This window comes from Chanodichthys erythropterus, chromosome 12 (genome assembly GCF_024489055.1).
Source record: "Chanodichthys erythropterus isolate Z2021 chromosome 12, ASM2448905v1, whole genome shotgun sequence".
Taxonomy (NCBI): Eukaryota; Metazoa; Chordata; class Actinopteri; order Cypriniformes; family Xenocyprididae; genus Chanodichthys; species Chanodichthys erythropterus.
Genome location: NC_090232.1, coordinates 2,029,292 through 2,043,974, shown reverse-complemented (window position 1 = coordinate 2,043,974; position 14,683 = coordinate 2,029,292). Strand labels below are relative to the sequence as shown.

At 32.8% G+C, this 14,683-nt stretch overlaps 1 protein-coding gene across 1 annotated transcript in view; it reads left to right on the top strand.

The window, feature by feature from the left end:
* The window catches only part of zgc:152904 (uncharacterized protein LOC767777 homolog), a 60,633-nt gene extending 54,518 nt beyond the window's left edge, over positions 1-6,115 (top strand). The window contains exons 17-18 of the mRNA XM_067402601.1: positions 3,787-3,994; positions 6,001-6,115. Coding sequence (XP_067258702.1) covers positions 3,787-3,994; positions 6,001-6,115 — 323 coding nt within the window. The remainder of the gene's footprint in view (positions 1-3,786; positions 3,995-6,000) is intronic.
* The last annotated feature ends 8,568 nt before the right edge of the window (positions 6,116-14,683 follow it).

Genomic DNA, 14,683 nt, shown 5'->3' with positions numbered 1-14,683 from the left:
ACTACATTACCCATGATGCTGTACAGAAAATTCCACCAATCAGAGAGCAAAACGTGCCAAAAGAGCTCTTTAGCTCCGCCCACTTCCATGAAGCTCTGTGAGTCTCCCTACACTCCCAAAACACTCATATTTGAAAATATTTTGCAATAAACTTAAAATATATTGTGTCTGTATATATAATCAACATTTTTGAAATGAGTAGTTTTAATATTTTTAATTTGATTACGCCATTTGCTATTCTTTCCCTCACTAAAGCCAATTTTCAAACACTTTTTTGCTTCAGATCAAAGCTTGTAGTGTTGTGATTCTCCTCATGGCTGATTGGTTTGGTTCATGGGTTATGACACTTTAAATAAGATATTTTAGAACTCCATATGGGAAAAATTAATGGAAAAGAGACTTTAAATATTAAAAAATACAAATATTTTAGCCTTTCTGCTTTAAAATTACACATTTAATGTGCCCCATCTTTTTTTGTAATTTTTTTGTGCAACTTACTTGCAATTTCTGAGTGAAAATGGTTTGAAAGTACATCAGTTGTTTTGTTAGTGTATGAAAGTGTATATTCACCCTGAGAAGGCGCCTCAGTAGTCAGCAGTCTGCGCAGACAGCAGGAGTTTCGCTATACTGGAACAGATCGCTGGTTTCAGGTCATCAGACGCTCTCCTGATGGCGGCTGTAAAACGCTGCGTGGGCTTGAATATGATGATATGGACATTTGGCTCCATATAATATTGTATCATAGTGATGCTTCATTCAGGACAGTCAGTTCAGCGGTGCTCGGGGCCAATTCTGAGTCATTTAGCGCTCTATTGGCAGATAATGTTAGTGAAGCTCACCGCCAGTGTGTTTCGCACAGAAACTGTACAGGATTGAACTAATGTACTGAAGACCGAAAATGAAAATAAGTCAGGCCAGGGCTACGTCACGCATTCAGATCAAAATATGAATGTTTTGCTGGTTTATGTTGCTTAATATAATATAATATAATATAATATAATATAATATAATATAATATAATATAATATAATATAATATAATATAATATAATATAATATAATATAATATAATATAACAAGAAAATAATTTTAATAAAATAATACAACAAATTATTAAACATAATTTCAGTTACAGTGCATTATATTAATTATATTATATTATATTACGCTATATTATATTATATTTCATTATATTATAATATATCATATTAAATTATATAATTATATTATATTACATTACATTATATTATATTGTATTACATTATATCATATTATATATTACGCTATAGTATATTATTTTACATTATATTATATTACGTTATATTATCATATTATATTACATTACATTACATTATATGTTATATTACGCTATAGTATATTATATTATTTTACATTATATCATATTACATTACATTATATTATATTATATTGCATTGCATTACATTACATTATATCATTATATTATATTGCATTATATTATATTATTTTATATTATATTATATGATTGCATTATATTATATTATATTATATTATATGATTGCATTACATTACATTACATTATATCATATTATATTATATTGCATTATATTATATTATATTATATTGCATTACATTACATTACATTATATGATTGCATTACATTTACAATATATTATATTATATTATATTACATTACATTACATATTTTTACTTTTTTTAACAATCTTTAAATTGGAAAACAAGACAAAAATACTGAGTAAGATCATTTATTGCAGTGTAAAAAGACTGATGTGAGCCGCTATTCACATTAATTGTAGTTCTAGACTCGTTTGCATCTGTTTTTTATTTGTCATAATGAATTTTATTCCATTATATCGCCTCCTTCTAATTGGTTTTAAACTTAATCAACCATGTTGTCATAACTGATGTTGACCGTCAAATCATATCATATTTCTTCAGATTAATTTTTTAGACTGAGTCCGGTGAGGTTTGTGCACATAAACCTCTACAAATATCAAGCATAATTAAACCTGAAATTGAATTATTGATTGAAATGAAGGTACAGAGACGTGATTTCATAAAATACCATCTTTTAAAGTCTTTAAATGAAAACTCAGTCATTCTGTTCACACTGTTGATTCATTCAGGTGGTTAATAGAAGTTAACTGAAAGTGGCATTAAATATTTGTGCTGAAGTGAACATTTTGAAGTTTTTCTTGTGATGTCTGTTTGGTTTATCCAGCACTGTGGCGTTTCTCTCTCTGATAAGAATCAATGAAACACTCTGAAGATGTCGGCTCGACTCAAGGCCTCCTATATTTAACGGGCTTCTTCTAATCAATCGGTGCTTTAGGTGTCGTCAACACATTAACAAACATTCAGATGCTCACAGAAGGTGTTTATGCTGCAGGTCAGTCCACGAATCCGCTGTAATATGAATCTGAATGTCAGGATCTCCTCTGGTTCTTTGTATTTCCGACATGTTATGTGTGAATCTTTGATGCTTTCATCCATAACGCATCAAAACATCTTGAAGATGGACCGCAGAATCATGTCCTCAAAGATTCAGATCAATACAGAAAGAGCTGTGGACTAAACACATCACAGATAGCCTCACATTTCTCAACCTGTGATTACTGAGAGATCATTTGAGAGGCTTGTTTTCTGTTCAGATACAGAGAAGAATGAAGAACTGTAAATGATAGTGTTTAGATGGGTCGGTTGTCTTCTGAAGGCCTTGAATCTTTCTTGAATTATTGGATTGTGTCTTTAAACATGTATTTTAACTGTCATGTTTCTTTCAGATTGACCTTATTGTCATAATATTTTATTAGAAATGTGACTGTTTGCCAATAAAGCAACATTTGAACATTTGCAAAAATACAAAGAACAAATCAAAATAGAGCTGTTATTAAAAATATCACAAAATTGATTTTAATTATTGAAATGAAGCTGAAATAAAATAAAATATAAATATTGCATGAAAAATTAAACTTAATAAAAATTAACTGAAATAAAATACATTTAATTTGAAGTACTAAAATAACTAAAACTGAAATAAAAACTAAAGCTAATAAAAACTAAAGCTAAGTTAAAGCTAAATATAAATAAATAAAAATAAAAAAGCACATAACAATTTTACAAAAAAAATAAAAAAATCTAATTCAAAATATTAATAATTATAATAATGCATTATAAATAATGTATACAAATTATTATAATAAAATACTAAAAAAAATGTTTTAACATGTGAACATCTATTGATTTTATTTGTGTGTTTTTTTCAGAATTTTTTTCAAAAATACACTGAAAAAAAATAAAAATTGGTGTATATTTATTTTTTTAAACAATTTTCACTCAGAAATTGCTAGTAAATTTCACAAATAAATTAAACAAAAATTCTTTGTTTTATATTTACAGTGTAGTAATGTTTGAATAAATATTTATTATTTATTTATTATAAATATTATATATATATATATATAAATGTGAAAAAAATTTGTGCACACTAATCTGAGACCGTTAGTGCTTTTATGGATTGAAAAATAGAAATAATGTGACATTTTTCATGCAGGATGTTTGATGCATGTTATAAAATTCACTGTTCTCATTAAACTGCATAAAAGTATAAATGGCGAATAAATCTCTTGTGATGCAACATTATCACCACATATTGGATAAGTTTTCTTTCAGTCAGCACAGGTTTTGTGTGTCTTTTTGGATGTGACTGATCGCAGGCCTCATTGATCTGAGCTCATGCTGTAGGATCTCTGCAGATGCTGAGCGTGTGTTTTCTCTCCGGTCTCAGCAGATTCTCTGTTCAGCGGTCTGGGTCTCGGCGCTGTGGTGGGTCTCGGGGTGGCAGCTCTTCTTCTGCTGCTGGTGCTGGTGGACGTGTGCTGCTTCTTCCTCCGGCAGTGCGGTCTCCTCATGTGCATCACCCGCAAACTCTGCAGCAAGAAAACCACAACCAGCGGCAAGAGCAAAGAGCTGGAGGAGGGCAAAGCCGCCTACCTGTGAGCATGAGCGCCGCTCCATCATTCATTTCATATGATGCATGAGCTCTGTTATATCTGTGTTTGAAAGAGTATTTGTGTCATACAGCAGTCTTATCAAAAAATGACATTGGTTTGATGATTTCAGAGCGATTATTTTTGGCTGAAAGATCAGTTAGACCAGCTTAAACCAGCAGACTCGGGTTGTTTTTCAGCCCAGTCTCACGATGAAAAAGATAAACACTTTTAGTCAGCATTAAATTGATCAAAAGTGACATTTATGATGTTACAAAAAATTCAGTTTCAAATAAATGTTGTTCTTTTGAACTTTCTATTCATCAAAATAATCTGTTTTCAACATTGATAATAATCATAAATGTTTCTTGAGCATTAAATCATCATATTAGAATGATTTCTGAAGGATCATGTGACACTGAAGACTGGAGTAATGATGCTGAAAATTCAGCTTTGATCACTGGATATAAATTCCATTTTACTATATATTCACATAGAAAACAGCTGTTTTACGTTGTAAAAATATTTCACTATTTTTTATGTATTTTTGATCAAATAAATGCAACCGGGGTGAGCTGAGAGACTTTAAAACGCATGTTAACAGAGAGCAAGCCAACAAATCTACTAAATTTAACAAAACAAGGTTGAAATATCATTGAAACTTTACAGAATCCCATTGAACAAGGTTAAAATGGTCACTGAGAGACGTTTGTTTGAGAATTACGTTACGTTTGTGAGTGTTTGCAAGCAGAAAATCATTTTAACTTTCATATGTGAATATGTGATCACTGAATCTGATGATTGATAGAAAATGAGTCATTATCTAATGATGAGGGTTGCATTTCAATTATTTCATAATATTTTCCATTACTATTAAGCTCTGATGATAATATGCACACATATAGATGTGCAGTAATCTGCTGATTTAATAGCGTTCTGCTAAGTGAGCTCAGTAATCGATCAGACAGATGGTTTAGTTTGGTTTAGCATCAGACAGACCTCATGAGATTCATTTGCTAATAAAAGCACGAGTCTATTGATCTGTTTGCATTAGAGGCACATAAAGTCCAGCGTCTGTGGATTCACCATCATCTGAAGATATTATGTCACACAGAGACAGATAGCCCTTGTCGTCGTGTTATAAGTACTGAGACAGAAGTCAAAATAAAACATCAGAGTTTGAGATTTAGATCCCTTTGTCAGTGCAAGAAGAAGAAATTACACTAAAACATGCTGAAACATCCTCGCTTTAGCGTCTTTAATGGACGTGTATATATGTAGATGGCTGTATATGTTGTGTAAAAATACGATACACTAAATTTGAGATAATTATGATTTCTTCAAATGTTTTTGAGTCTCTTCTGATCACCACGGCTTTATTTATTTGATCAAAAATACAGTAAAAAATTTGTAATATTTTTACAATTTAAATCAGCTGTTTTCTATGTGAATATATAGTAAAATGTAATTTATATCCAGTGATCAAAGCTGAATTTTCAGCATCATTACTCCAGTCTTCAGTGTCACATGATCCTTCAGAAATCATTCTGATATGATGATTTGATGCTCAAGAAACATTTATGATTATTATCAATGTTGATAAATTTGATTTCAGTATTCTTTGATGACTAGAAAGTTCAAAAGAACAGCATTTTGTAACATTATACATGTCTTATTGTCACTTTTGTTGAATTTAATGCATCCTTTATTTTTATTTTTTCAAAATACTGAACCCAAACTTTTAAATAGTAGTATATCATGATTTCCACAAAAATCTGAAGCAGCACAACTGTTTTGAACATTGATAATAATCATAAATGTTTCTTGAGCAGCAAATCATCATATCCGAATGATTTGTGAAGGAAATGCTCAGTTTGTCATGTGACTGCTGCCGTAGAACATTTGCATGCTAATGAGATGCATGACCTCACCGAAGTGTCTCATTTGCATCACGGTCCCGTTTTTGAGAGAACGACGACTAAACACGAGCGTCTGCTCACTTCTGACTGCAGGAAACTCCCGCTGAAGGAGGAGAACGGCAAGGAGGTGCTCAAGCCGGACTTGATCGAGATCAAGGTCCACACGGACAACAGCATCCACACAAAACAGGACGACAGCAAAGCGTAATGGAGACCGGAGGCATTCCCGGCCCCAACAAACTGAGACCAAAACATAGAAATCAAAAAAAATATCACAAAAGAGAAAAGAAAAAAGAAGAAAAAAGAAAAGAAATCTTCACTAATGAAGGGCGTGTAAATATGTTCAAATATAAACAGAGTTTTTTGTGATAAATCTACTGTTCTTTCTATCCACGACGGCTCCAGCACTACTTTTCGGTTGATGTTTCCGTCTTGGTGTTTTGGAGGATCTCAGAAATGAGCCCATCCCAGGCCTTCTTCTACTGTCCAGGCATGTCCAGTCCGATTTCTGACCAGCGGGACGTCGTATTGTGTCATAAACACTGCAAACAAAGATGTTCTTCCACAGTATTTCTGTCTTGTTTTCCAGCACAAATGTATTTAATCATTCTTAAATCAAGATACATTTACTGGAGAAGCAAAATGACTGAAGATATGAAGTCTAGATTATTGAACAATTGATCAAGACTGTTTTATGCTCAAAACAGGATATATATATATATATATATATATATATATATATATATATATATATATATATATACTATTAATTAAATTGCAAAAATCTTTAAAAAAGGCTTTTTTGACATATACAGTATATATATATAATAAAATGTGATCTGCGAAAACCCATCACATGGTGAAATTTTACCTTTAACTGGTTTCAATACCATATGAAAGCTGGGATCGAGCCCTTTCCAAATCTGTTTTTACTTCTTTCATAGCTAGGAATATAGACCTAAGGTTGATGTTATTTTAAAGAAAACACTTATCAGATTATTTTAGAAGTGAAATAAATTATGAAAGTGAAATAAAAAAAGTTATAGAAGTTATGAAAATGTAAAAATATAATAGTTTATATTTTATAATAATATATTACAAAGCGTGTTCTACTTTTAAACTGCAAGAAAATCAAAGCCAAAAATGTAAATTGAAATATTTCAAAAAATGAGCTTTTAGTACGATTTCGTTTGGGCGCAGTATCAAACTTTTTCACTAGATGCCACCCAAGCTCCATATCTGACCACTCCACTTATTTGAGTGATCTGAACCATATATTTCCATATATTTTTCATACATTTTATGAAGTAGACATCCTATTCAGAAGTAGTATGTGCAATTTGGCAGCATTTGATTTGAAATCAACCTCTAATAAACACAGATGAGAACATGTGTGTTCATTACAGCTCAGTTGTTCTCATGTGCTCCGCCTTCTTACGATAACGTTGTTTTAGGAAAAAAAATCTATGCGTGCCGTAGTTTATACAGGACTGGCGGGAAATTTGCATTAATACACCTTCATTCGTGTTATGTGAACTGTCTTTGTAGTGTTAAGAGAGGGAAAGATATGGGCAACTTCTCAAACAGTAACGTTAGAGAAAGACAGCCGTACCACTATAAATTGCTATTTTTCTGCATTTAACAGGCCAATTTTGCCAAGATATTTTCAGAGATGATAGACAAGATGTTTTTTTTTTTACCTCACTGACAGATTTTTTTCATTAGTTTTAAGTATGAAATCACTATTCTTTATGTTCCATTCAGTGGACTCTTATTTTGATATTCTGTTCTGTTTCCTTTAGTTCCCTTTTCCCTGCTCTGTTTAGTTTCACTTTTCTAACCTTTGAATGATTTGAAACCAATTTCTTCTGAAAACGATTCACTGTTTCAAATCACTGTTTCAAAAAAGAACTTTTACAAACTACAGGTGCTGGTCATATAATTAGAGTATCATCAAAAAGTTTATTTATTACAACAAAACCATTCAGAAAGTGAAACTTGTGTATTATATTCATTCATTACACACAGATTGATATATTTCAAATGTTTATTTCTTTTAATTTTGATGATTATAACCGACAACTAAGGAAAATCCCAAATTCAGTATCTCAGAAAATTAGAATATTGTGAAAAGGTTCAATATTGAAGACACCTGGTGCCAAACTCTAATCAGCTAATTAACTCAAAACACCTGCAAAGACCCTTAAATGGTGTCTCAGTCTAGTTCTGTAGGCTACACAATTATGGGGAAGACTGCTGACTTGACAGTTGTCCAAAAGACGACCATTGACACCTTTCACAAGGAGGGCAAGACACAAAAGAGGCTTGCTGTTCACAGAGAACTGTGTCCAATAGAGAGGCGAAGGGAAGGAAAAGATGTGGTAGAAAAAAAGTGTACAAGCAATAGGGATAACCGCACCCTGGAGAGGATTGTGAAACAAAACCCATTCAAAAATGTGAGGGAGATTCACAAAGAGTGGACTGCAGCTGGAGTCAGTGCTTCAAGAACCACCACGCACAGACTTATGCAAGACATGGGTTTCAGCTGTCGCATTGTCTGTTGTTCAAGAGTGGCTTGACACAAGGAGTGTCAGAAGCGTCTAAAGACAAAAAGGACTGGACTGCTGCTGAGTGGTCCAAAGTTATGTTCTCTGATGAAAGTAAATTTTGCATTTCCTTTGGAAATCAGGGTCCCAGAGTCTGGAGGAAGAGAGGAGAGGCACACAATCCACGTTGCTTGAGGTCCAGTGTAAAGTTTCCACAGTCAGTGATGGTTTGGTGCCATGTCATCTGCTGGTGTTGGTCCACTGTGTTTTCTGAGGTCCAAGGTCAACGCAGCCGTATACCAGGAAGTTTTAGAGCACTTCATGCTTCCTGCTGCTGACCAACTTTATGGAGATGCAGATTTCATTTTCCAACAGGACTTGGCACCTGCACACAGTGCCAAAGCTACCAGTACCTGGTTTAAGGACCATTGTATCCCTGTTGGCCAGCAAACTCGCCTGACCTTAAGCCCATAGAAAATCTATGGAGTATTGTGAAGAGGAAGATGCGATATGCCAGAACCAACAATACAGAAGAGCTGAAGGCCACTATCAGAGCAAACTGGGCTCTCATAACACCTGAGCAGTGCCACAGACTGATCGACTCCATGCCACGCCGCATTGCTGCAGTAATTCAGGCAAAAGGAGCCCCAACTAAGTACTGAGTGCTGTACATACTCATACTTTTCATGTTCATACTTTTCAGTTGGCCAAGATTTCTAAAAATCCTTTCTTTGTATTGGTCTTAAGTGATACTCTAATTTTCTGAGATACTGAATTTGGGATTTCCTTAGTTGTCAGTTATAATCATCAAAATGAAAAGAAATAAACATTTGAAATATATCAGTCTGTGTGTAATGAATGAATATAATATATAAATGTCACTTTTTTAATGGAAATAGTAAAATAAATCAACTTTTTGATGATATTCTAATTATATGACCAGCACCTGTATTTGCAAATGTTACATTCAAGTGTCATCTATTAAATGCAATTAACAAATCATCTTATACCATTAAATATGAAGTGTCTATATAATATTTATTTTATTAATAAAATGTAATTGTTTTATTGAGAGCTTGGTTACTCACACCAATACTAGACTTCTAACTACAATTCCTCCTTTTTAATATACAAATGTGTCATTAAATGTCTACAAATGTATAAAATTGATCCAAGAACAGGTAAAAATCATATAGTTCACAGAGATCATAGTGGCAATTTATTGAAATTTCCAAAAAATTTGAAACGGTTCTGATGCAACGAAGTGAATCACTGGTTTAAAACAAGTGATTTGCAAAAATTTCGAAGCTTCACGAATCGTGTTTCGAAAGAATCTGTTCGTGAATTTATTTTCTGAACTCGCAAATATACGGAACAGATAATTTTTTTAGTAAACTAGACTTCATATCTTCAGTCATTTCTCTTCTCCAGTAAAGGTTTCTTGATTTAAGACTGTTTAGATGTTTGTACTGGAAAACAAGACAGAAATACTGAGGAAGAAAGTGATTTTTGAAGTGATTTCAGATTCTCATCTAAATGTATTCATCAGTTTTTGGCTTTTTCAATGTTTTCGTGGGACTTTTCCCACAATCCCACAACCTCTGGATTTCTTCTATTTTTCCAGGCATGTCCTAGGCTCTTTTGAGACGGAGCGTCTCATACATGTCAACATTTGAAGAGGTCATCGGTTTTTATTCTCCATCTTTCAGGGGTCGCTTCTCAAAAGAAACCTGGCAAAACCTTGTAGTAAAGTGACTTTGTAGTTTGGATTTCCTCAACTGCCATGATGCCAGATGAAATGCTCTTCTTAATTTATGTTGATTAATGTGTGATGTGAGAATGACTGGACGTGTTCTGCGCAAATACACAAAGAAGCGAATGTTTGATTGACACTTTGCAGCACAGTTTCTGTGTTTCTGTGTGGCTCCAGCACTCAAGAGGGCGCTAGAGCGTACATTAACTATCTCAAACCAGGTGTGTTGTTATTCAGGCACCTGCTGTAAACAGTTTTACAAACTTGCTCTTTAAACAGTTAGTCCATCAGGACAGTGATTAAGCTGAATCTGTCGCCCCCTGGAGTCCGGTGTTATTTGACTATTATTTATATAATATTATTAATGTTTTGAATTTGCTTTTATTTTTATATTTTTAGTTTTCATTTTAATCTTAGTTTTTGTACTTTTATTATGTGCTTTTTGTCATTTTTATTTAGTTTTAATTTGAGTGTTATTTTTAAAATTGTATTTTATTTAACTTAATTGCTAAGGCAATATTGATATTTATTTAAGATTAAATATTTTCATCGAATACATTTTATTTCACTTTAACGAAGTGTATTAATATTTTGAATTAGCTTTGGGTTTTACATTTTTAAGTTTATTTTATTATGTGTTTTTGTAACTTTTTGTAGTTTTTTTTATATTTGAGATTAATTTATTTTAATTTAAGTTTTATTTTTAGTAATTTTAGGACTTAGGCTTATTTCATTTTACTTAGTTGAAAATAATATATTATTTAAAATACTTGAAGTGTAAAATAATATATTATTGAAAATAATATATTTTAATTTTTCATGTTTTTTAAATTAAAAATGTTCATATATTATTATTATTTTTTTTTTTTTTTTAGTTTAACAAAATGTATTCATATTTTATTAGTTTTTTATTTTAGTTTTAGGTCATTTAAAAAAAAAAGTATAATTTTATAATGTGCTTTTTGTCATTTTTTATTTTAATTTATTACGTTTTTGTAATTTTATTATGTGCTTTTTGTAATTTTTATTAGTTTTTGTCTTTTTAGCTTCAGTTTACTTTTACTTTAGTTTTAGTAATATTAGTACTTCAACGACTATTTCTAATTAGTTTCTTAAAAATGTTTCATTTAATATTTAGAATTGATTTCAGCTTTATTCCAATTAACGGCAATTATTTTTATTATAACAATAACACTGGAGGTTTCTTCTTGCCATAATAAGAGCATATGTTGAGTATGTAAAGCAGGATCACATGACCTGCTGATGCACCTGTCAATCATTCGCGTCTGTATATTTGTGTGGCGTGTGATTCTGGCTGATGTTGTTGTTGATAAAGGCAACGTTTGCCACTCGAGCCACTTTAGTTCTTATATTTGATCTATTTTACTACGGTTCACAGCTGTTTGTACATACAGTACATGAGTATGATGTAGTCTTACTGTATCATTATAGGAATGAGGTTCCAGATCTCGTCTGTGGGTTTTCCAGAACTCATTCATGGAGCAGCAGGGGCATTATCTACCAAATCTGTTTTTGTAAAGTGTTTGTAAAGCCTGTATGATGTCAATTAAACCACGTCTGCTTATGGAGCTGCAAAAAAACCTCCATTCATTTGTACCTGCACTTATTTTCCTCTAATGAAAACTGAAGCATCTGTTGCTACTCAAAGCATGAAAGTTCAACATTATTTAGTTTTTGGGCAGGACTCCATGTGGTGACGCACGTATTTATTGCATTAAAGCCACTAAAAAGAAAAGTTTTATTTACTGGTAAATTTGAAAGTTTTAGTTATTAATCATGTTTCCAGCTGCTTCTCGATCATTATTGAGAAATCATTTTTTCTTCTTCAGATGTTCAAATACTCTATGCATAATCAGAAAAGACTTTTGCTTTGTTGTTCTGGGTGATTAAAGCTCCTTTCCTTTCGTGTGTCGCAGGTCTCCCTGATCTGAACACCTGTTAACACTGTAATTTACCGCTGTAAATAAATGTGTACTAGTATAAAATGGTGCTTGTAAAACATTCTGTCAGCGTCGATTTATTTACATCTGTGGGAAATGTGTGATCATGTACAGCAACAGTGTTTACTGTAAAAATGAATTGTTGGCTTGACTTAAAAAAGTAAGTTACCTGGTTGCCTTAAAATTGAGTTCATTGAGATTAAAAATGTGAGTTAATACAATGAAGGTGATTGATTTAATCAACAGAAACTCTAAATATATCTGAACCACATTAATTATTGAAGTTTATTTGACAAAAAGGAAAAATGTTGTTATAACAAATCATGAAAATATTTTTTACAGTATACAACTTTAATTAAACCATCAAAATATGTGGAATATATATATATAAACATTAAATTTGATTATTTATCTGACAATTATCTGGCAAAAAACAGGTTTTAGTATGCAAAAAAATAAATGCAGTTAATAAGTGACAGCCTGTTCAAAAATACATACAGTTGGCACAATTCAGCATGTTTTGTTGCGTTATTATCACAAATAAAACAATCTCTACTGATTTTAGAACACTTTCAGCTGTAGATGTACAAATACACTGACGAAAATCATACACGGTAACAAAAATATGGACGTAGTGCTCGTGACGTCATCCGTAGGTTTCTCAAGAGCATTTTTTAAGCCTAAAGTGGACCGTCTCCATCTTGGCAGCGCGTCACTAACGGATAACCATAAATGGGCAAAGAGGCGGGACGTGGGTGGGGCTGAGGTGTCTGGTTGCTGAAACCCCGCCCTCCTAGTGCGATGTGATCGAGTTAGCTCAGGCTAAGTAGAAATCTATCTTAGATACTATCTAAAATGTTAATAAAGATAACAAATTATACATCATTTGAAAGTCGTGATAGCTGACTGTCAATCTACGATGTCTGTTTTACGATACAGATGCTCCAGCAACAATATTGTAATTTGTGTCGGGTGTGCAAATGACAACACGCAAAATCAAAACGGGACTTCATCGCACTTGTCCGTAAGTGTCCAACGGAACTTTTTGTCTACAAAAGCGTTAAATCTATGAAATATTGATTCATTGTTTGCATCACATTTCTTCTGAACGATCTGCTCTCCATCATCATTCATCAAGAAATCATGCAGCGTTTATGTTGTAAAACTATATGATCACATATATTCGACTCTCACAAACAAATGAGCCCGTGACCAAAATAGTGCAGCAGTTTTAGTTATAATATCCAAGCCGTGCTGTCGGATTTTGTGGTGTCTTAATGGCTAGTACTGACAGCAGCGGCAATCCACCTGTCACTCAAGTGGCCACGCCCTTAATTATGCAGAACTTTAAGACTTAATATAACTTAAATGCATGAGTTATTATATAAAAAAAAGTTGTCACATTTGTCATGAAGGGCAAAATTAGCTGTATAAACCAAAACTACTTTTTGTACCAGGCTGAAAACCTGTTTTTTCTGAAGTAAGGTTAGGCATTTTAACATGGGATTAGGATTGACTCCTTTTTGGAGCCTGTCTCTATCTGCCAGTCAATGAATTGCAGTTTAAGTCACTTCCGATTGGATTCAAGAGAGAATGCAGGAGGTTGCTGCTTGACGAAAATACATGTTTATTGTAATGTTTTTCCAACAGGTTTTGTTTTATGGGTCACTGAGCAAATAGAGCTTGTTTGTTTTAATCTTATTAAAACGGATTTAATGCATATTGTTGAGTCATGAACAATGTGCTTCTACAAAATATGTTAAAGTGTATAAATTCTTCTTTTTTTTTTCTTTTTTTTTGTCAGGTGGTACAAACAAATATTTGTAAATATATATCTACCCATAATTGAAAGGAGCTGTTTTTATCGGTATTTGAGAGAGATGGATGTTGCATCACAGTATCAGGCTTAACATGATCACCTTCCACGATTGAGAAAAACTGGAACATTCACTTTTGGCTCTTCTGCATGACCATAGAGATGTTTTTTGATTAATCTTTGCTGTAAAATTGAACTGATTATGTTCATTGCAGAAGTGATACTTTTTGGAATTCATATTCCATCAGCTGAGATGCTCGTTAATTTCCCAGAAATGATGAAGTGACTAATTAAAGCTTCAAGTTTTGATGTGTTTCATTCTCTGCTGTTTGTGTAAATTGGCCTCATTCTGGCCGTTCGATTGGCGTTTCAGGCCGCTGCCTTCAGAACATGCTCAGCATGCACACATTTCTGTGGGATTCTTTATTAAAGCACACGGCGCCAATAACACGAGAGCCTCCGGAGGGTTAAAACGATCAATTACTCCTAAACACACGGCGATTAGTGCATAATTGTTCCTTTGAGTCGTAAAACCATCTGAAGGTGACTCGGAGTTGGACAGATAGAGGTGCATTATGGGTTGTCGTCATGCATTGTTTTTTCTGATTAGGCCTTCATATGAACGTCGACTTTTTGAATAAATCATCTAGTCAAATCTCTTCTGTTGATTTATTATTCGATTTGTGCCTGAAACTGCACT